This window comes from Cryptomeria japonica, chromosome 1 (genome assembly GCF_030272615.1).
Source record: "Cryptomeria japonica chromosome 1, Sugi_1.0, whole genome shotgun sequence".
Classification (NCBI taxonomy): domain Eukaryota; kingdom Viridiplantae; phylum Streptophyta; class Pinopsida; order Cupressales; family Cupressaceae; genus Cryptomeria; species Cryptomeria japonica.
In genome coordinates this window covers 639,509,953-639,532,452 of record NC_081405.1, presented here as the reverse complement: position 1 = coordinate 639,532,452, position 22,500 = coordinate 639,509,953, and the positions used below count along the sequence as shown (strand labels likewise).

The 22,500-nt window shown below is 35.1% G+C and overlaps 2 protein-coding genes across 3 annotated transcripts in view; both read right to left on the bottom strand.

The window, feature by feature from the left end:
* Positions 1–6,289: 6,289 nt before the first annotated feature.
* On the bottom strand, positions 6,290–7,366 carry LOC131858220 (uncharacterized). Its single transcript, XM_059211387.1, has one exon. It carries the CDS (start codon positions 7,364–7,366, stop codon positions 6,290–6,292), a length of 1,077 nt encoding a protein of 358 aa, XP_059067370.1.
* Positions 7,367–20,778: 13,412 nt separating this feature from the next.
* Positions 20,779–22,500, bottom strand: part of LOC131042466 (putative protease Do-like 14) — a 256,834-nt gene continuing 255,112 nt past the window's right edge. For both annotated transcript variants that reach the window (XM_057975758.2, XM_057975759.2), the window contains exons 9-11: positions 22,052–22,172; positions 21,385–21,477; positions 20,779–21,286 (exon numbers count right to left, since the gene is read on the bottom strand). In XM_057975758.2, the coding sequence (XP_057831741.2) occupies positions 21,170–21,286; positions 21,385–21,477; positions 22,052–22,172 (331 nt within the window). In that variant the 3' untranslated portion in view covers positions 20,779–21,169. The remainder of the gene's footprint in view (positions 21,287–21,384; positions 21,478–22,051; positions 22,173–22,500) is intronic.

The window sequence follows — 22,500 nt, the reverse complement described above, 5'->3', positions numbered from 1 at the left end:
ACTTTAGGTCGTTCCCCTCTCACTGGCCCCCTCAAGGCAACTCGGGAAGGCAGACCCTTTAAAGGATTCAATTTGCTTGAAAATAAAGAAAGCATAAAAGAGTGGGTTTGGCTTTTTGATCACCCAATTAAGGGGAGAGCATATACCTACCACTTTCGAGACACAAAATATAAGTGTTCTTTTTAACTTTCCATAGCAATGTGATCTATCTTCTATTTGGAGATGTTGCTCCAACAAGCATGGTGTTTATTTTAACCTTTTTAAAAGGCTGCATGCAACAATTTTAGAGAAGTTACTCAAAATGCAAGTTGCATGCTGTCAATTTATCCCCTTAGTTAGACTAAATGAACACGACATGATATATTACTTCCCAAAATAAGGCTTTTAATTAACTAGGTGAGGAAATGCATAAAATTTTCCTTAAACACAATCCTGCACATGCATGTCAGTAGTTTGAAAAATTTAAGTTCTTGGACATTCGGACCTGCAAGAAAATTTTGTTAGTCGCAAACAAAAGTGCTATTCTAACACATGCACTATCTTTCACCTCAAAAGCGCTAATTTGCAGAGGAAAAGCGCTAACCTGCACTACAAAAGCGCTGATTTGTGAACTCAAAAGCATGATTTCTTTAAAAAGTGCACTAACCTAGAGGACAAAAGCGTTAACCTGAAATGCAAATGCTTAGATTTTCAGACAAAAATGCTAACCTACATGGCATATGCGTTAACCTGCAATGCAAATGCGTTAACTTGAGATGCAAATGTGCTAACCTATTGAATAAAAACACTGTTAGAATTCACACATGTGTGAATCTGCATTACAAATGCGTTAATTTTACTTTTTGCAAGATTTTTAAAGGTATATGTGAGGTCCATGAGCCTCACGGTGGGCACCAAAATGTGTCGACTTGAATTTCATCCTCAGAATGCTACCTGCAACAAGTTAGTTTCACAAAATACCAATGGAAATGCTACAGGAAATCCAAACTCAACCAATGAAACTAGATGAAATACATATTAAATAAAAATACTAATATTACCTTCATGGTTTATGTCTCATTGTGTCCTAACTCCACTGTTCTTGGTTGCAGATGACGTGCTCTCAGACAAGCACTGATAGCTTCCAAGATAGCATATGAAGAATGGACTGATAACTGATAGTTCACAAATGCTATGATATGCAATACTACATGATTATGCTAAAATGCTAATTGCTATTTGCTTCAAGATTAAAACTCACAGATGCATAAGTTTTACAAATGATTAACTTTCAAATTCACTTGAAGTCTAACTCTCTCTCAACTAAAGCTCTTGATTTTATAGACCTTGAGAGGATAAGATGATGTGGCTCAGATCAACGGTCATGATCAAATCTGCAGATTTGGATGGCTATGAGCAAAGGTTAAGATTGAGAGAAAGGGGGAAGGAGAAGACAAGTGTCACTCATCTCACCTTGACTGGGTTGCTGACTGAGGGAATCTAGGGATGGTTGGAGAAGATTTAGGCATGAGAGGACAAGTGGACTCAAGTCCTTCCTAAGTTGTAGGGGGGTGTTGGAGAGAATATAGAAGGAGGTAATGAAATATGTGTACGTACACAATATTTCATTAAGTTTGGAGGTTGAAGATAAATGATGAATTAATATTTAAGAAATATTAATTTCCTTAGCCACATGATGGATGAATTGGCAAAGGGAAGATGAAGTGGAGATGGAAGGTGAGTTGGATAAGAAAGATTAAATAATTTAAGAAATTATTTAATATTTGAGACTATAGGATATGAGAATAACCATTAAATATTAGATATTTAATTGCTTGGAGGAGATAATTAAATATTTAGATATTCAATTAATTGATTAAAAGAATAATTAAATATTAGATATTTAATTATTTAGAGGAACAAAATAGACGAATTAATTAATAAAATATTTCAATTAAATTAATTAATAGAAAGACACGAAAATGAATTAATCTTTTCAAATTAACTATTTAATAGAAGAATAAAAATTTAAAAAATATAAAATATTTATTTAATTGCTCATAGCCAATTTTATGTGTATACAATGCCCAGTTGCAAAGTTAGTTCCATAATAACTAGATGCAAAAAAGAAAGAGAGGTGAATTCAAAAGTGGGTGTTTTGAGAGAGTTCACATACTATAATAAAATCTCCACAAGAAGTGATGATGGAAAAGTCCTCCTACACTAATTGATCATGAATTGATGGCTATGACCAATCGAAATCTATTTTCAATAGCATTGCAATCATTGCTTAATAGAGTTAAAAGTTCTAGTTAACATGCGATATCTGCTTCAATTATTTCCTCTTCTTTTTTCTCAAACCTTTGGTTTGATAGATAGTCTACCACTTTGTTTCCTTCCTTGAGATAGCTTCTAATTGGGAAATTTGTAATGTCATCTAGAATCACCAAAGGCTTTCTTAATATATTTATTATTTTACAATTATTTGGATTTCTATTTTCCAGGCAAATTATAATCACAATTGAGCCACCCTTTTTAGTTATGTTTTCAACATTGCAAGATTTGATTAATTGAAGGTGAAGGTCGAATAGTAATGCTTTCACTTCCACTTCATTATTTCTCCTCGAATTCTTTTTTTTTTTGTTGCAATTTCTCTAATCACCTTATTTCAAGAGTCTTGGATAACACAACCAACACCCTATTAGCATAGGTTACCCCATAATGTTTCATCAAAGTTTAGTTTTTTTGTGCTTACATGTAGTGTGGTCTATTTGATATATGAATGATCACTAGAAATCTCATGAACATGGAAGTAGATCTACTTCCCTCTTAGCTATGCAAAACAACCTATTTACCTATTACCTAATACTCGATATCAATGTTACATTTGATCATATTTCTTTATGGATGCGACATTATTTTTGATGTTAAGTTTGATCTTGGAGTCTTCTATTAATGGAGATCCTAATGAGTCAAGATGGAATGATATGACAATAAAGTTGATCACAAATTAACATCCTCAAATTTCTTGGGTTGTCAAAATTAAAAGAGATGTTATAAATAGATCTTTAAAATGCTAGTGGTCAAGTAGTCCACAAGCTTTGGGAAAGATGATTCACATTTGAATCATAGTCCACAACTACATCATCAATGTTCATCATAAAAAAATTGCATGCATTATGATATACCGAGTTGTCCTTACAATCAATTTCATAGGGTTTAACATTGTATTCTTAATCTATTTGTGTTGTCATCTCTATCCAATCTAGTTATGGACCCAACATGTTGCCCAATGATCTTACACAATGTAATGAATGTCAAACCTTAAGGGTCATTGATGTGTTGTCTATATATATGGAATGGGCTAGTATGGATAGATGATTATTCTTCTCACTTGCATCTATTACATTTTCATTTACTTGGAACTCTTTCACCATAGTCTGTTTTTCTTGTTCTCTTGCAAGACATGTTTTTGTCATTCACACTCACTAGATCATGGTGCATATTCATTTTAGTACGTGCTCTCATCAATACCACATTACACTTTGAGTTCACCAAACTCCTTTATTAGGAAATCTTGAGAAAAATCTCCATCACAACAATTTTAGCCAGTAGGCTACTTTATGTGGAAAATCCCCCACTAGGAATGTGACATCTCACGATGATAAAAAAAAAGCAGTAAAAGAATTGTAATGTATTCTTTTATGACATGCTTTTATGATTGGGAGGTTGCTCAAGCTGCAACCTATGAGTTTGGTACACCCTATAGTCATCACACGTGTCTCATAAAAATGATGTTGATTGCATTGACAAGATTATGAATACAAAAATCCTAGAGGTCACCCATTTTGTGTGTCGTCTTGCCTAAAATAAAATACTAAAGTGACCTTCAACCATCCTTTTATTTTTACTAAGTCAAATAAGAAAATCCTTTCAAGAAAGGACATGAATATTCAGATGATGGATCAAGATATTTTGCACTCGGTTAATGCTAGAAAACACATACCTTACTTTTTCCATATTAGATTTAGATTTTATTTAGATTTGGTTAACTTTCATATGGTAGTCAACATTGAATGATATATTTTTAATTTGGGATAGGCATATATTTTAAATTTATTATTTCTATTTACATTTTTAATTATTCATTTTATATGTGATATGGTTTTGAGATATTTAAATTCGATGTTTAGTTTCAGTATGTTAACAAATATTCATATAAAAAGAAAATTAATGACACAATTAAATATACTAAATATTCTAAAAGATTTATAATCATTCACTCTACTGGAGTTCGATAAAATAATACTACAAGATTAAGTGAGTTTTTTTTTTTGAAAAAAACATACTTCTCTTTTATTTTTTGTACTCATCTTCAAAGATCTAATTGGCAAGGTTTTAAGATATTAAGAGGGTTTAAATGGAGTTTATATGTACAATTACGTGTTTAAAAAAAATAATTTTTAGATTGAGAAATTTTTTATACAAGTTTTTCATATATCATATAAAATTATCAGATTTTGTAAAATGTTAACATGTGATTGAAAAAAAAGTTAAAATGTATAGGAATTTTCTAATAGACTTATAATATTCGATTTTTTTAATAACTAATTAGATGATTTTTGTAGTGAAAAATATCATCGAATTTCAAGGAGGTAATGTTAGAAAGAATTATCAATTTCATATTGGCTTTGTTCAATATAAATATTTGTTACCAAAAAGCTTTAGTCCAAATATATAAAATAGATTTTATACAAATAGTGTTTAAGTAGAGTATATGCCTAATTGTTAAAAGCAACTTGCTCAAAAAGTGCTCTACCTATCAAATTTTAAAACTTTCTTAAAACCAAAATGTTTCAAAAATACTACACATTCACTTAAACTTATAAATATTTAATGTTTTGAAGTTATAAATATAAAATTATAAAAGAAACTTGCTCATTCAAGGATTTTTTCATACAGAATTGGGGCAAAACTATCAGATGTTATGTAATATTGGATGACACCCAATCATCTCTGGGGTGGAGATGGAAATATTTCTCAGAGCATATGAATTAGTCGGACTGGGAGAAATTTAAGAAAATCCTAGAAGCCAGATCTTTGATCTTTCGGGAAGGTGATGACAGGGTTATATGGGCCAAGTCCAAGAATGGCCAATACAGGATTTTAGATGGTATACAAAGAAGCTCTACTAAACAAAGATTACATTCCTTACATGCTATGTTGGGACAAGCATTGCTTGCCAAAAGTTGGTGCCTTCTCATGGGCAACCATTCAAGGCAAAAATCTAATTGTAGATCATTTTAAGAAAATTGGTTTCTCAGGCCCTTCTAGGTGTGCTCTATGCAAACTTGATGAATAAGGGTATGATCACCTCTTCCTCACATGCCCATATGCTCAATTGTGTTGGAGATGGCTCCTCAATAAGTTAGAATGGTCAATTGCAATACCTTCAGGCATTATGCAATGGTTCAAAGGATGGTCAATCATCAAAAAATAAAGTTTGTTTGGCAACCTATGGATATGCAGTCCCTCCATTCTGATATGGGAGTTGTAGAAAGAGAGAAATATAAGTATTTTCAAAGATAAGGAATTAGAACCAAACATAGTCCTCATCAAATTGAGGCACCATTATTGAAGTAGTAAACAACAGAAATATAAAATTTGTTAAAAAAGATTGCAAATTCTCAGAATGGGACAATCAAATGAGGAAAAATTGATAGGACCTCAGGGTTCCTCCTTTCTTTGGAAATGCTTCCAAGGGTAAGCTAGATTAGAAGACACTATGTCTGGGAGGGCCCAAAATCAGGATGGTATAAGCTCAACTTTGATGGAGCCTCCTGGGGTAACCCAAGAATGTCTGGTGCAAGATGCATCATTCCTGATTGGGCATGCAAGGTTATTGCCTCTAAAGCTATTTGCCTGGGTTAAGCCACAAATAATTTTGTAGAATTTCATGGATTAATTGAAGGTTTATTGATATGTAGATTTTTGGGCATTTCTAATGTGAATATTGAAGGTGAGTCAATAATCGTTATCAATGCAATTAGAACAAGAGACACTCCTAATTGGAAATTAAAAGGATTATTAAACCGTGTCTTGAAAATTATTGATACCATCCCAAACTATACTATCAACCACATTTATAGAGAAGCAAATGGTTTGGCAGACAAGCTCGCTAATCGGGGTGCTGATGTAGAACATGTCTTTGAGTTGGTGCCACCTCAACTTGAGCCACAATGGATGGAGGACGAGCCTTAAGTACTCATGATGAAAGAAAGAACAAAATTTATTTTAATGTCCACGAGACTTAACAAAGTCTATGAGACAACACATAAGATCTAACTGATTTCTGCAAATCTGCCCGCTTTCTATGTAGAATACTGACAAGTGGCCCCAACCTCTCGACAAAATCCTCGCTGAAAAGATCATACCAAGATCCCTCAGTCAATAATTTATTATACTTGTCCCTAACATCTTTGAAGACGTCACACTCTAAAATGAAGTGTTTTTCGGTTTCAACTTTCCCAGATGTGCAAAAAATACACACTCTTTCCTCCCAAGTTTCTTTTGGTCTTTTCCAACAACCAATTTCACTATGGAGTTGATGAGAGTTAGTTCTTAATTGAGCAATAATACACTTAGCTTTCCACGAAATATAAGCCCTTATATAAGCTTTTTGATGATGATCATAAGCAGAATTGAACTTCGTGATATAATATTTTTTCTTTCTTGCTAACTCATTACCCCAAGCCCACTTGTGAAACTTATCCATAACAAAAGCCTTTATCTCTTTACTATTTGTGGGGCACGAATTTAGGTAGATATTCCATTTACTCAACCATTTGATGTTTTGTTGCATCCAGGTCTTCTTTCTTTTGCACAAGGTGTCATTGAAAACCGCTTTAGACCATCTGCCTTCCTCCATTGTCCCAATTCTTTTGAGATAACTAATGAGACGAACCATAACAATAGCTTCAATAGGAGCAACCCCAGTTTCACTCAACATGATTTCATAAGGAACTGTATTTTTAATCTTGAACTTGCTTGTTATCAAATGCTTTTGGATTTGCTCGCTCTGCTTCCACTGTGAACCTGAAGTGTTGCTGGCCCATAATTCACAACCATAGAGAATAACAGGAAGAACTAAAAGCCCCAAAAGAGTTTGAGAGGCCTTCCAATTCCGAAGTTCCGCTTCTCTACATCTGTTCTGAAGAGCATACCAACCTTTCCAACCACCTAGGATTCTCTTCTTCCTGCAACCATCCCAATTTAGATTTTTGTTGAAGCCAATCCCAAGATATTTATAGTTTGAATCTTCTTCAAGAATACTGCCTTCAAAGTAAAATTTATACTGGTTTCGTTTCTTCTTATTAGAAAAAACCATGATTTTTGTCTTGCTGATATTGACTTGCATCCGGACCGTTCTGCAAAAGTGGTCCAAAGCATACAAATGCTCTTGCAAACCAAGAGTTGTTTTAGCAATAAGAATGAGGTCATTTGCATAAAGCAAAAGTTTTATCACAAATTCACCCAAACGAACACCATCACCATCCTGAGAGTTTAACCACTCTTCCAACTTGTCAATGTATAAACCAAACAATGTAGAAGATAACAGACACCCTTACTTGACCCCAATATCGCTTCTAAAGCTTTCAAAGAGACCATCAGAAGTTCTGATGTCTCCACTCGGAATTAGAGATTAGAAGGTATTTATTTCGGTGTACTTGGAAATCATTTCCCAATGCAGATGGATTTAGGGATCATCGTTAATCTCCCTAATCTTTATGTTGGCACGAGCCTTCTTAAATATGGCAAGATTAAAATAAAGCTACGTGTGAGCTTGTCGAATATATCGCGCCCATCATTGTATTGAAGTGATGATTCATTACAAATTGTGAAGCCTTTATAGCTGACGTGCTTGAGAAGCTTCCGGATAACTTGAGTTGAGCTCTACATTCATAGTTTCAGCGCTATGGAGTCCACATTGCGATTTCTCTCTGAGAAGAGGCAAATGTCTTTCCTTGGCCCCATTAAGGATAAGAGATGGGCGAAAATCCTTGAGTCGGAGGATGATTTGGTTAATAGATCAATTAGGCAGGTTCTGGGAGATGAATTCATTGAATATGAGCACCGTTATTGGGTAAACACCGACATCCTTGCGGTTTTCATTTCCATCATTTTGGTGACGGGTTCACCTAAATTCTCGGCTACCCTGTCGCGTCATGCTCTGTTTTGCAAAGAAATCCTGGGCGACCTGAATCTTGCAATGGATAATGTGGATGGAGAGTTGACGACCCCTTACCTAGAGGATTATGTAGTTAGGTTGGTTCGAGTGACTCTGGAGATAGCGATAACCTGGTTCCTAAAAGGCCCATTCTTATTGTGATGGATCAGGCGACATTTGAGGAGAGGAAGCCCAACATTGCAAGAAATATTGAATTTCTGCAAATGTGGCTTGGACAAAAGGCAACCCCAGGTGGATATTGGTGGAAAGACTGCATGCTCGCTGAAGGGTATGTTCTGTGTTCTGTGGTCTCCAGGAATGGTAGAAGCTAGAGAGGGGGATGAGGTGGTGGAAATTCCACAGTGACAGATGAAGAAGAGGCTTGATAGAGCAGGCCCTAGTGAGCTTCAGACGGAGGCCAACTAAGCAGCCAAGCAACCCCTCCCTCCTCATGGGGACTGTGTATTCGTGGATACTAATGGTCAAGGGCAAGGGCAAAAAGTGAGGTCCCGCTTCTGGTTTTCCAACCCCAGATAAGAATTATTGATGCTCTTTTGTTCCTAGATAGGAATAGCATGAAATTTTGTATAGTTATTCATGCTTAGCTTCGAGTGTGGGTTATAAAAAATAAAATTATAAAAGAAATTATATATAGTTAAAATAATATTCTTATTATAATATTAGATTATCAAATTGCATATTGATTCTATCTAATTTCTTTTTTAGAAAAATTAAATAATATAAAATTATATAGATAATATTCAATATAACAAAATATAATATTATTATAAAATAATAGAAATATAATATAACAATATAACTATAATATTATATAATAAATATAATACAATAGAATATATAATATAATATAATATAACTTTATAAATATTAATAGAATATGAATATAATATAAAATTCAATTTAGTGTGGGTTGAAATGAAATAGTAATACAATATAAGTCAATTTACTAAATAATTTAAACATAATATAATATAAAAATTATAATGAGAAATACAATATTATGTAATACAATAATTATACTAATATCATAATATTTTTCAAGAAAATACACATTTTGTAACAAAAAAAATATATGGACAAAAGTATTCTTAATCACTAAGAAAGATCATAACACAAAAAATTGACAATTCAAATTGCTTTTTTTAAAAAATATTAGTATTCTCAACCACAAATACTATATTAGATATTAGATCTACAAAATAAATTGCATCTAAATCTATATATATTATATTACAAGTATAATACAATATAAAATATATAATATAATATTATAAATATTAATATTGAAATAATACAATACACTACAATTTAATTTAATATGATTTAATGAATAATATAAATACAATGTTACTAAACATTATCGTACTTAATTTTTTACATTTTAATTCTCAATATTTTATTTAATTATTCTCATAATATTAGGCAACCTCAAAAAATAATTTATTTACTCAAATAATTAGATGAAATTCTTATCTTTATTAAAGATTAAAATTGTTCTACTTCTACCCATATAGTATGGTTTTATGATTTAATTTTTTTTCTTTTAATCGTAACAATAAACAACAAATATCATAAATGGAGGGGGAAGAAAAAATTGTCCAATTTTGATATATTTGAAAATTATATGTTTTTAATTAGGACAATGTAAAATCCATTACATTATTTCTACTCTATTATTAGATTATTAATTGTTATAATATAATGATAAGATGACATTAGCTGTGCAAGACCAAAGAGCGAGAGATTCAAAAGAGGTTGTTTCGCTCATGCGAGCCCTGGTCTCACACAGGCAGAGAACAACCTCCTTGGTGGCTTCTGCATGACGATGTCCTTGTTGATGTTTGTAGCTAGGTCGGATTCCTTCTAGGGCCGACCTAGCCTTTGGGTGACTAATTGGCCTATCGGTCTTAGTCACATTAATGTGCAAATTAAAATGTTAATTGTAATTGCCTTATAGGGCCGACCCTATATAGGATTACAATTGTAAATTATTATTTTTATTCTAAGAGGCCAACCCAACTTGAATGGGTGCCTCTCACATATGTAAAGGAGATGTAATTGGGATTCATTACATATTCATTCACTCAAGCATTCAACATTCAATCACCTTCAATAGAGCAACGAATTCCTTCTCCTGATCAGCGAATACATTCCTAAGGCAGTGAACCTATTATCTGATCAACAAATCCATTTCCAAGGGCAATGCACCATCTCTAAGACAACGAATCACTTTTATGATCAATGACTTGTCTCCATGATCAACGAATGGTCTTCATGTTCAGTGAATTGTCTTCCCTGATTAGCGAATCATCTCCATTCAAGCATATTTCAGATAAGTTGGTTACACTGCTGCATACATCAGTTTGATGCCCTAGTTTGGATTCATGAGTTGTTGTTCATATCACTTCAAGTGTTGAAGCAAATCTATAAAGATATACATTGATTATTATCTAATATCACCTGAGATTAGTTGTTGGGTTTTTCACCTTCAAGAGGAAGGTTTTCCCAGGGTATTCTTGTGTTATCTGTGTTCATTGTGTTGATTTTGTTAATTGTTTTCAATCTTATTTAAACTTTAACATGGTATCAGAGCATGTGGAGATCAAATAGAACTATATGGTGTAAAGGAATGCAATTCAGTTGAGGTACATCAACACTAATGATCAAACGACCAAGCCTCTTGCCCGAGTGAAGGTTGTGCACTCTCAAGACAAGCTTGGAGTTGTGGATAATGAATCCCTAGCTGAGAGGGAGTCTCAACATCAGTGATTTCTTGAGATGTACTATAATGCATTCTTCTCTGTGAGAGAAGTTTGAGGTGCAAGCCCTTGTTAATGCACTCTTCTCTGTGAGAGAAGTTTGAGGTGCAAGCCCTTGTTAATGCATTCTTCTCTGCAAGAGAAGTCTGAGGTGAAAGCCCTTGTTTCCACCCTTTGGGAGTAGCCATGGTGGATCCACCCTCTGGGAGTAGCTATAGTGGATTTCATGTGAGAGACTCCATGACTTAGCACTTGTGTTTATTCACCCTCTGAGAGTAGCCACGGTGAACGTCATGATGAGATGACGACATCACTATTCCGTGATGGGCACTTGTGTTTATTTGTTTTTCATCCATGGGAGTAGCCATGATGGACCCACCCTCTGGGACTAGCCATGGTGGATGTCACTATGTGACTCAGATATTGAGAAGGACTCCTCCCTAGCTAAGAGGGAGTGTTGATGTTTGTAGGTAGGTTAGATTTCTTCTAGGGCTGACCTGGCCTATGGGTGACTAATTGGCTGATCGACCTTAGTCACATTAATGTGCAAATTAAAATGTTAATTGTAATTGCCTTATAGGGCCGACCCTATATAGGATTACAATTGTAAATTATTGTTTTTATTCTAAGAGGCCGACCCAACTTGAATGGGTGCCTCTCACATATATAAAGGAGATGTAATTGGGATTCATTACATATTCATTCACTCAAGCATCCAACATTCAATCACCTTCAACAGAGCAACGAATTCATTCTCTTGATCAACAAATACATTCCTAAGGCAACGAACCAATTATATGATCAATGAATCCATTTCCAAAGGCAGTGCACCATCTCTAAGACAACGAATCACTTTCAAGATCAACAACTTATCTCCATAAGCAACGAATGGTCTTCATGTTCAATGAATTGTCTTCCCTAATTAGCGAATCATCTCCATTCAAGAATATTTTAGTTAAGTTGGTTACATTGTTGCGTACATCAGTTTGATGCCCTAGTTTGGATTCATGAACTGTTGTTCATACTGCTTCAAGTGTTGAAGCAAATCTGTAAAGATATACAGTGATTATTATCTAATATAATCTGAGACTAGTTGTTGGGTTTTTCACCTTCAAGAGGAAGGTTTTCCCAAGACATTCTTGTGTTCTCAGTGTACTTGATCTGATTCAGAAATGATTATGTTGATTTTGTTAATTGCTTTCAATCTGATCTAAACTTTAATAGTCCTTATGTTTAATGCGGGCTAGCCAGGCTGAAAAGGTTTTATGGGTAGTAAGCCGCCCAACCACAATGTGAACCCTAGTGTGGAGGTTGGAGAATGAGGCGAGAAATCTTTTAAGAAACCGATGTTGGACTCTCAATGGTTGGTCGAGGGTGTGAGATTGTTTGCAAGGTATCGTAGGTTGAAGAAGGATCAGATGGTGGACGAAGAGGTAAGGATTTCTTTGATCCTGCACTAGTTGTCTTTACTAATGATCAAATGGCTGTAGCTATTAACAATGAAAAAAATAGGTTAAAGAATATTGCAGTTTTTCTTGCCACCATGGACATTAATAAAATCCCATCCAGAAACTATATGAACTTGTGGTTGCAAAACACTTGGGGGAAAAAACTAGGGTTTGCCTATTCCTTCTGCTGAATGATTCAAAATGGGCTTTTCTTAATTTTTCTTTAAAAACCGTAGTAGACAAAAAGAGGTTATAAAAAAACAATACTGGAGTATTGGAACTGGTTGCTTTAAGTCTATTAGCTGGGAACCAAATTCTAATTTGAATGAAATTTTGGCTCTTTCAAGCCCTAGGTGGATTAATATTCACAAAATTCCCCTTTTATTTGGAACACTATACCTTTTGTCCTCGAGCCTATAGGGAATGTGATGCGAATGGATGAGATGACGTCCCTTTTGCCGCATATGGATGCTCGTCTACTTGTCTCTATCAATCAGGGGAAGGATATACCAAGTGATCTAAAGTTAGAGTTGAAAGGTGAAACCATTGTTTGTCCCATTGAATTCTTGTGGGGAATTAATGCTTTCTTTTTGTGCAGAAGGGAGGGTCATGTTAGGAAAAAATGCTCCTTAATTAAAAAGAAAAGTAAAGACAATAACCCTAATACAAAGGGTGTTGCCTCTAATAATCCTAAAATTCTTGATTCTGCAGTTGGAAATCAAGTTGAGTTGGCCCCCAATGTGCCTTTGGCCGAGACTTTTGATGCTTTACCTAGCTCTAGTGATTGCTCCAGAAACGCTTTGCCTAGACCACCGCCTCCTTGCAACTCTCAGGTCACTAATGTGATTGCTAACCCTAACTCTAAGATGTCGGCTTGCAACAACAACCAGCTTACCTTTGTTGCTTGTTGCCCGGGCCCTAGAGATGTTCCTTATCTGCCCAACCCAATTGATTCCCTTAGTGGTAAATTGGACTCTATCAATGCTAAAATTAGAGCCTCTAACTGTGCTCCTGTTACGGATTAGACCCCTAGCAAGCCAAATGTTCCCAATGTGACACCCTATGGGGAAGGAGGACCCCCTCTTGTGCATAGAACTTGAAACGCCCAACAACGTATCCTGAGGAAGTTAAAAAATTGACAGATACCAAAGCAAGGATTCAAAACTTGTTGGATGTTGATAAGTAGAAACATAATAGTTGTAGACATAATGAGAACATGATATCATCCTAGGCTCCCTTGAATCCCCCCACAGGTGGTAAAAACAGCCCCCTTGAGAGTCTATCTCCAGATATTGTTGGTGAATAGATGAAGTCTGAAGGGGTTCAAGAGGCCATGGATTCTGATGACACTGCGGTTAATGGATCTGTCAAATTGATGGATGCCACAAATTATACTTCAAATTTTGTTGGGAGGGTAGATGAAGCTGTAGGAAGTAACTCTAAAACTGATAAGGGCTACCCCTCATTTAGCACTCCCCCCTTTAGATTTAGCCTGAGATTTAGCAAAGAATTTGGAGGGCCTAGCAAGGTCACTGAATCTAGAACCGATGATGAAATTCTAGGGATTATGGAGGCTAAGAAATCTAGTAAGGATGGAGATGATGATGATAAATCTATCAAATGGGCCATAGTTCCTTTAAGGGAGATCCGAATAAGGATTTTGTTGATGAAGCAATGACAAACTTTGGGATTGGAAGGGCTAAGAGGAAAAAGAAAGTGAAAAAGAGTGAAAAATAATCCACACCTTTCTTGGGGGCTGATCAAACTTTTGAATTTAAAAGAAAGAGGAGATCAAGACCCAGTGGCTCTGCCATCTCTAATCAAGAGAAGAAGGCTCTGAAAGGAATGCTGCCCAAATGCTATAACAACTTCAGGGCCCCAATGGAAATTGTTCCCGAGTATCTGATAGAATTAAATCTTTGCTCATGGAACATTAGGGGGCTAGAGTCCTTAGACAGGAAGTAAGTGGTGGAAAGGTTCTTAAGAATGAGAAAGGACATTGACATATTGCTGCTCTAGGAATTGAAAGTTGTTGATTTCTGCATAGACATCAACTTGAAATGCATTTGGAGGGACATTGAATACTTTACCACCAAGCATGAGAGAGGAAAAGGTGACACAACCATCTTAGTAAGTTATATCTGGAGTAGGTTTATTGCTCGGTGGGGGTGCTCACCCTATAATAGGATGGTCAAGGTCTTTTTGAAATATGAAGAACTTGAATTCGGGATTAGTTCAATATATGCGCCCAATGATCATAAGGAAAGGAGTGAACTCTGGAAGTGGATTTACCAAATTGAAGAAATCCCTTGGATCATAGGGGGGATTTTATATGATAGAAAACCCTTAGGATAAATGTGGTGGATAGAAATTTGAATGGAAAGGGGACAAAAGGTTCTTTTGGAATAGAATGCTGAGTAAGCTCAAACTTACGAATCCCTTGGCACGAGGAAAGAATGATTCTAAAGGCATCTGGTATGAAGTATGCTTGATGCAACTCCTAGCAAGGAAACAAGATGATCTACTGCAGATTGGATAGATTTTACTACAATATGGAGTTCTTGAGGGCCAAAAAAGATCTTGATGGGGGTTCAATGAGAGTCATCCCCTTCACTCTTTCGGATCACCATCCTATGCATATTGGTGTCTAGCATAAGGACCCTCCCTCGAGATCTTGTATTGTGAAGAATGCAATTGCCCTTAACACTATGCTAAGGGAAGAATAGATTAAACAAGCAATTCTCGTTATTAGGCAGTTCAAAACTCAAATTGTGAAGCAAGATAGTTGTATTGTCAAGTGGAATGAATGTGTCAACAATTGGAAGGCTCTTTTTCAAAGTGTGGGCAAGAAGAGAGCAAAGGATTTTAGTAAGATGGAGTCTTAGGCCCATATTGTGCTATTGAAAGCAGAGGAGGATATCCAAAATGGTCCTACCAATGTCAAGACAATGAGGTTTCTATTTCTAGTCAACTTGAGATTTTAAAGGCCTTCGAGGCCCATATTGAAAGCCAAGGAAGCACTTAAAAGAATCCAGAATGTGAGAATACAAGGAGCCAAAACTAGAGCTTAGATCAACTGGTTGGAGATGGCAGATACATGCTCTAAGTATTTCTTCTAGTTGCATAAAAATAAGGAGGCTAAAGTGAGCATTGACAGTATATGGGACAATGGGGTTTCTATTTCTAGTCAAGTTGAGATTTTAAAGGCCTTCGAGCATTTTTATTAGCAATTGTTCACTTCTAAAGATAATGGTGAGGATAAGCTTAGATTAAGGAATAAAGTTAGGGGGATCATACCTAAGAAAGTTTATAAGGAAGATTCTGATATGCTTGATAGAGATCTCATTAGCAGAAGTCAACAAGGCCATCCTAGCACTCAACAATGATAAAGCACAAGGACCGGATGTGATTCCTATGGAGTTTTATAAAGAATGTATAGATTGGATAGGTGAGGACCTCCTTCAAGTGTATAAAGAAGCCATTGCTAGAGGATCGCTAGGGGAAGAGATCAACAAAGGTCTTATCAAGTTAATCCCTAAAGAGGGTGATAAATCCTTGATGAAAAACTGGAGACCAATTACATTGCTTAGTGTACCCTACAAAATATTGGCGAAGGTCTTGGTGAGGAGATTGGAAGACATTTTGCCTAAAGTGATTAACCCCACCCAAATAGGTTTTGTGAAGGGTAGATATGTCCTTGAAAATCTATTAACTTACTGGGAAGCAATGAATTGGGCGAAGGAATCTAAACAAGATATTTCTATGCTTCTATTGGATTTTGAGAAAGCATACGAAAAAATTGAATGGAGTTTCGTGATCATGATGATGTAAAGTATTGGCTTTCCTAGCTATTTTTGCCAGATGGTTAGGACTTTAATGAAAGATGCGAAGGCTTGTGTGGAAATCAATGGCTGCATGTCAGAAGCCTTTGACCTTTCTAGATCTATCAAACAAGGTTGCCCATTGGCACCCACTATCTTTGTCATTGTTGCAGATGCAATTTTTTATTTGTTAAGAGATTATAGTATCTTCCCTGTGGTGAAGGGAGTCACTCTGCCTAATGGGGAGGACCTATCTAATATCCAATTTGCTGATGATACAACCATCCTTACTGAATTTAATGAGGAGAACATTGATGCCTTGATGGTGTTAAACTTATTTTGTGAAGCCTCCGGAAGCAAAATATCTCTCCCTAAATCTATAATGGTGGGATGGGAATCTCAACCTCCTCTATGGTTCAACAAATATTTTTTATTTACAGTTGAGTGGGGGGGGGGGGGGGGGGGGGCAATAATCAGGTTAGATATCTTGGAATTCCCTTTGTTGTTATGCTAGATTTAAAGGCAATGTGGGAATGAATCAAGGGCAAAATAGATAAGAAGTTGAGGAAGTGGAATGGGCATTTCCTAACCTTGGTTGGAAGGGCTCAAGTGTGTCAAAAAATTATGTCCTCCTACAATATTTATTAACCTGGCTTTTTAATAGTTATCAATTTGGATATATTCAAAAGCTAATCAGAGATTTCCTTTGGTCTAATGGGAAAGGAGGGGAAAAGAGGCATGTTGTGAAATGGCAATGGTGCATCATGAGCAAAAATAAAGGAGGTCTTGGCCTTATGGACTTAAAATGGCAGAGAATTCCTCTTGCGGCTAAATAGGTTTTTAAGGCTTTACAAGGGAGTGAGCCATGGAAAGTCTTGATCAGATACAATATGACTAAGTCTATGCCTAGAATAAATCCTAATTGGAAAGGTTTGTCACTCAATGATATTGATGCTGGGCAGTTTGAAGTTAAGCCTGTGGGCTCTCCTATTTTCAAATCCATCTAGAAAGCGTGGGATATGGTAAGGAAGTTTATCTCACATAATGACATCATTTGGGATAATAAGGAGGTTTGTGGTGAGAGGTCAATTTGGCGGAATCTCAAGCATAATGATAAGCCTTTGGCACTACTTCAAGGGTGCTCAACCAAGGTGTGGGCTTTAGAAGACCTGGTGAATTTCTTAGATATTATGAAGGATGATTGCCTCATAAGTTGGGATGAAGTGATACAGAGCTATGATATTCCCAGTTCCCATCGTAAAACCTACACTATTCTTAGAGATGCTTGCTCCCCCTTTTCTCTCCCCGAGCCATCTATTGTTGATAGATTTAGGTTTCTATCCTTTAAATGGCCTGATGGGTCTCTACTTCTAGATACTAAAGATAAATTTGTGTATAACTTCTTGCTTATGATGATTCCATCCTGTTGCATGTCATGACATGTTGGAATTTGAACCAGTGTGAGTCCTTTTGGCAAAAACTTTTTGATTCTCGTTGGATTAGACTTGTTGAGCCAAAGAAGAGATGTTTCCTTTGGCACCTTATCCTTCATAAGCTTCCTATCAAATTGCCCTGTGGCGAACCCTCAATTTGCTCCACTTGTAGACTACTCGAAATTGTTGAGAACATTTTTTTGGATTACCTTTTTGCTAGAGAAGTGAACATCTTCGAGCTTAACATTGGCATTAATATCTTTATTCCTGAGATTATTTTTGGTTATGTCCATGACATTAAGAAAGATCTTAATATTTTTTGGTCTATTTTTTCTATTGAATTAACGTGTTTAATTTGGAAATTCAGAAATGATAATATGGTCAATGGTAGAGACATATTCCTTATTGAGTCTCTCAGGAGACTCATTATTTATGATATTAACATGCAGGTTATAGTAGCCATGCGACTTGCCAAGAGGAAATTCAAGAGGCTACTTCAAGATGGATTTGTCAGGGTATCTTGCCAGGAGATCTCACATGGGTTTTCTTGGACCAGAAGCACTAAGAAAAAAACCCCGTTCGAAATTGGAATGGAACATTTCGTCAGAGAACTCAACCACCGAAGGACAATGGAGGCACAATCTCATGATCAAACTATTCCAATAGCTGAACTAGTTATGCACCCATATATTGACCCTATTTTATTGGGGAAGGATTTGTTGTAGAGAGAAGGGCCTTAGGGATGGACAACATGGATTAAGAGAGTGGGAGATACCAACTCTCTTGATGGAGAGATTACATATAATTAGTTGTTTTATGATTTGGCATATCATATGGTGTATCTTTTTGGTATATACTTTTCGATCTGGTTATTGAGAGCTATCATTTTTGTAGTACTATAGCGACAAATGTTGGTAGTATATGCTGAGTATTCTGGTCCTTTTTGGATGCTAATTGATGATCACTGTGGATAGGTGAAATTATCCTCCTTTTATAATGCGTTTTACTTATATTTAATAGAAAAAAATAAGATGACATTAGCTATAACAAAACAATAATATAATAATACTATTCAAATATAATATATGATTGGTATATAGGCTGAATGAGTAGCAGAGTTGGCTTGGGCCGTGGATTTGCTCCCCATTGGTCTCGGGTTCGACTTCGAGGCTCCGATTCGCCCAATGCACGTGGCTTGCAGGCGGCTTTGTACATCACTAGAGGACTAGTCTTGTCTCAGCTTGCCCCTTCCTAGCCCCAACTTGGCAGTAAGTAAGCCCAAGGTAAGGCAGGTTGGGTCGTAGAGATACCTTGAGAGTAATAATATATATATATATATGTTTTATAATATTAATATTTGAATTGTCTTATTTTTTAATTTTTATTAAATAATTGTTTAGATTATTATCCTCTTAATATAAAACTTGACAAAATTAAGTTTTGAAAAATAAATATTAAAAAAATTGTACTTCTAAATAAACAATTATTAATAATAGTTTTAATTATATTGTCATGAAATTTGTCTTTGATTTTTTATTTTATTTTAATTATATTTCATAAGATACTTTTCATTCTATTATATTATATTTTAATATATTTTGTCAGTTTAGAAAACTGTATATTTATATGCTATATTTAATAATATTATCAAAGTAAAATAAAAAATGAATTTCGAAAAATTTGAAAACTAAAATGATTTAAAAATTATTTTGCAATAAAAAAAATGACTAGAAAATTTATAACATTATTTTATTGCAATATGTAGATTAACAAAATTAGATAATATATACCATCTTTTAATTGTTGTTAGTGTTAGGATTAAATTAGTCCAAGGTTAAGGTTAAGATTAAATTAACTAGGTTAAGGGTTAATTAAAATTAAGGTTTCAATTTTAATATTAAGCTTCCGAAAAAATAAATAAAATATTTTTTTTCGCTTTTCACCTAAATGTCACAAACATGTCAAATTTAATGCTTCTAATTTTTATTAATATTTATGCATCTATTATGTGAATGTTCTAATTAATACACCTTACATTTTTGCCTCATCATGCTCCTCTTTGACTTTGGTTTGTGGGACCACTTCGCAATCTCATGTTTTGGTATCCATAGCTTGGAGCATATTTGGGTGTCATTACCTTTATACCTAAAGTTACTTTCCTTTTGTATTTTTTTTTAATATTGGGAGAATTCTTCAGTTAATGCCTCGTCACTTCAAATTTCTCATAAAGCCAACGACTTCAACAGTTTGCACTTGTGTGTACCGAGTTGTGCAGTGTAATTCCTGCTAGACCTACGTGTCAACCTTCAGTTTCTTATGTATTTTCTCCGAAAATTCTCTACTAATGCTTTTTATTGTCAGTAAGTTGTTGGGTATTATTAACCTTCCAATTGGAAATGAGTTGGGAGTAATTTGTTGGTGCATTATATACAATAACAAATTGAATACATTATAAATTTATAGCCAAATTGTTGGTATCTGATGCAGCTCTGCTTAAGTAACAAAAGTAAGTATGTAAGCAATACTAGACACCACATTTGTGAAGTCAAGATGAGGTATTAATATACCTTTAATGGAAGATCAAATCTCATGGTCATTGATAATTAAATGGTTACTATATATTCCAACTGTGAGACAAATTGACTAATTTAATGGACTAAAATTAGTTATAAAAGATTAATTTTCCATTTTCACTGATGGCTTTTCAGTTCTAGTTAAGTGATAAACCTTTATTGTTCTGACAACTAAAATAACCACACCATGCAACCTGTTATATATGATACGGATATATGCACTTATATTCCTTTGGGCAACTATCAAAACATCCATAGCAGATCTCTCACAAATTATATACATACTATCTTGGCAGGTATGGTCTCGTGGCAAGTTAAAGGTATTGGGTTTGTGTTAACACTTGCGACTCTAGTTCACCTCATTGTACAGTTGCTTGAAAAAATGACAGCTATATAAAACGTTTACCAAAAAAGGGGAAAAAAGTATTTATCTGTCTAAATCAGAGCATGTTATAAACCAGCAACGAGAACAACCTACTTTTGGAAGCATCATCACTACAGCCACCTACTAATGACATAGCATCCAAATGATAAACTAAATGGTATTTAAGCCATTTCGCATTGGGAACATCTAGTGTAAAAACACAAGCACTGTGTACATAATTCATATGCATCGGTGCATTCACTAGCGTATGTCAACGATAATGTTCCCACAATTTCTAGAACCCATATATATAGTTTGTTTATATTTTTTCTAGATGTCAAAAGATATCATAGGGCTTTGAACACATGGAAAGTGTTGGACTTTACAATGACACCAATCAAAATAGGTAGATCTGCAAACACATCGCAACCTTAGGACTAATGGAAATAAACAATGCCTTCTAAGTTTATATTGAGCCCAAAAGGTGTGTAATATGAGATATTGATTCTATATGGAGAATGATCCATATTATCCATTCTACGAGTTAAAAATTTGGGCTTATTTCCTCGGGCACTATAGTCAAAGTAACTTGCAGATTGCTTGCTCGCTTAACCACTATCTTGAAAGCTACACCAACATTGTCCCCCAGCATCTCAACAATCTGGTGCACTCCATTTATGCACAACTAATTAGAAATCATCAAGCTCTTCTGTTATTGTGCTATTGATTGCATAAACAAATACAACAGATTGAGATTACCTGCTTTACACTTTTAATTGGTTTTCCGTCAAATTGAATGACAACATCTCCAGTACGAATTCCAGCTCTATCAGCAGGAGACCCCGGAACAACCTGTGATGTTCTAACTGTTAATGCACGGGCATAAAACATGTAAACATATTTTGACTCTTAGATGTAGTTGCTATTGTATAAGCATAAAATGAACATACAAACAGAGTAAGGGGAAAGATCTAGCTTTAACTATAGACTGGCACACAGTGTAATGGTAAGTTGCTGAATTTTAAAATTTGGGCACCTAATATACTATGTTCAATGCCCTTCAGGGATGAGGATGAGGTCCCTCAATTGCGACCTCCCTAGCTTTGAACAATATAGAAAAAAAAACTATAGACTAACTAAAGTGTAATCAGTTTATGTCATAGAAAAGTCCTTTGATCCCATGAAAGGGTTTCCATATGCCAAGTAGGCATGCTAGTTTGATTTATTTATCCATTGGACCAAAAACAACAAAACACAAGGAAACCATAAGCTACCATCTCTTGCTCTTATGCTTACATGTACTCGTATCTATTTGTGGCCCGTCTTTCAAAATATCCACAATAGCTTAAATGATGTGATCATCAACACTTCATTACAACATTAGCTAAATAATCATTAAAAAAAAGTTTAAGCCAACAGATTTCACCTGTGGCACAAGAACACCTTCGACTACATCAGGAAATGATGGGTCTCTCTCTTTAAGTTGAGAAACAATGAGTTCATTCAGATCAAGCATCTTCATCCCAAGCCATGGGCGCACAACTCTTCTGCAATTTAAGAAAGAACATGCCGCTTCATGAGAATGCATCTATCCATTTCAACAGAAGAGAAATGCTCTTTCCAGAAACACTGAACTTGAGTTACTAGGATACAGTAATAATGAGTTCACCAACTTTATTTGGTCAAGAAAAGTCAAAGATGACTTCCTCCCTTATCCAAACACATTTTAGAAGATACAGGTTGACAATTGAGAAACTAAAGTAATGAGATTTGCAGGTAGAGTGAAGGATAAATATAAGAATCGATTCCAGATACCTCTTCCCTACTTCAGCAATTAACTCATCAATTTGATGTCAAATGTTAGTAAGTGATACC

Bases quoted from the DNA above. Each gene is read 5' to 3' on its own strand.
- LOC131858220 (XM_059211387.1), bottom strand. From the start codon at position 7,366: ATGGTTTTTTCTAATAAGAAGAAACGAAACCAGTATAAATTTTACTTT.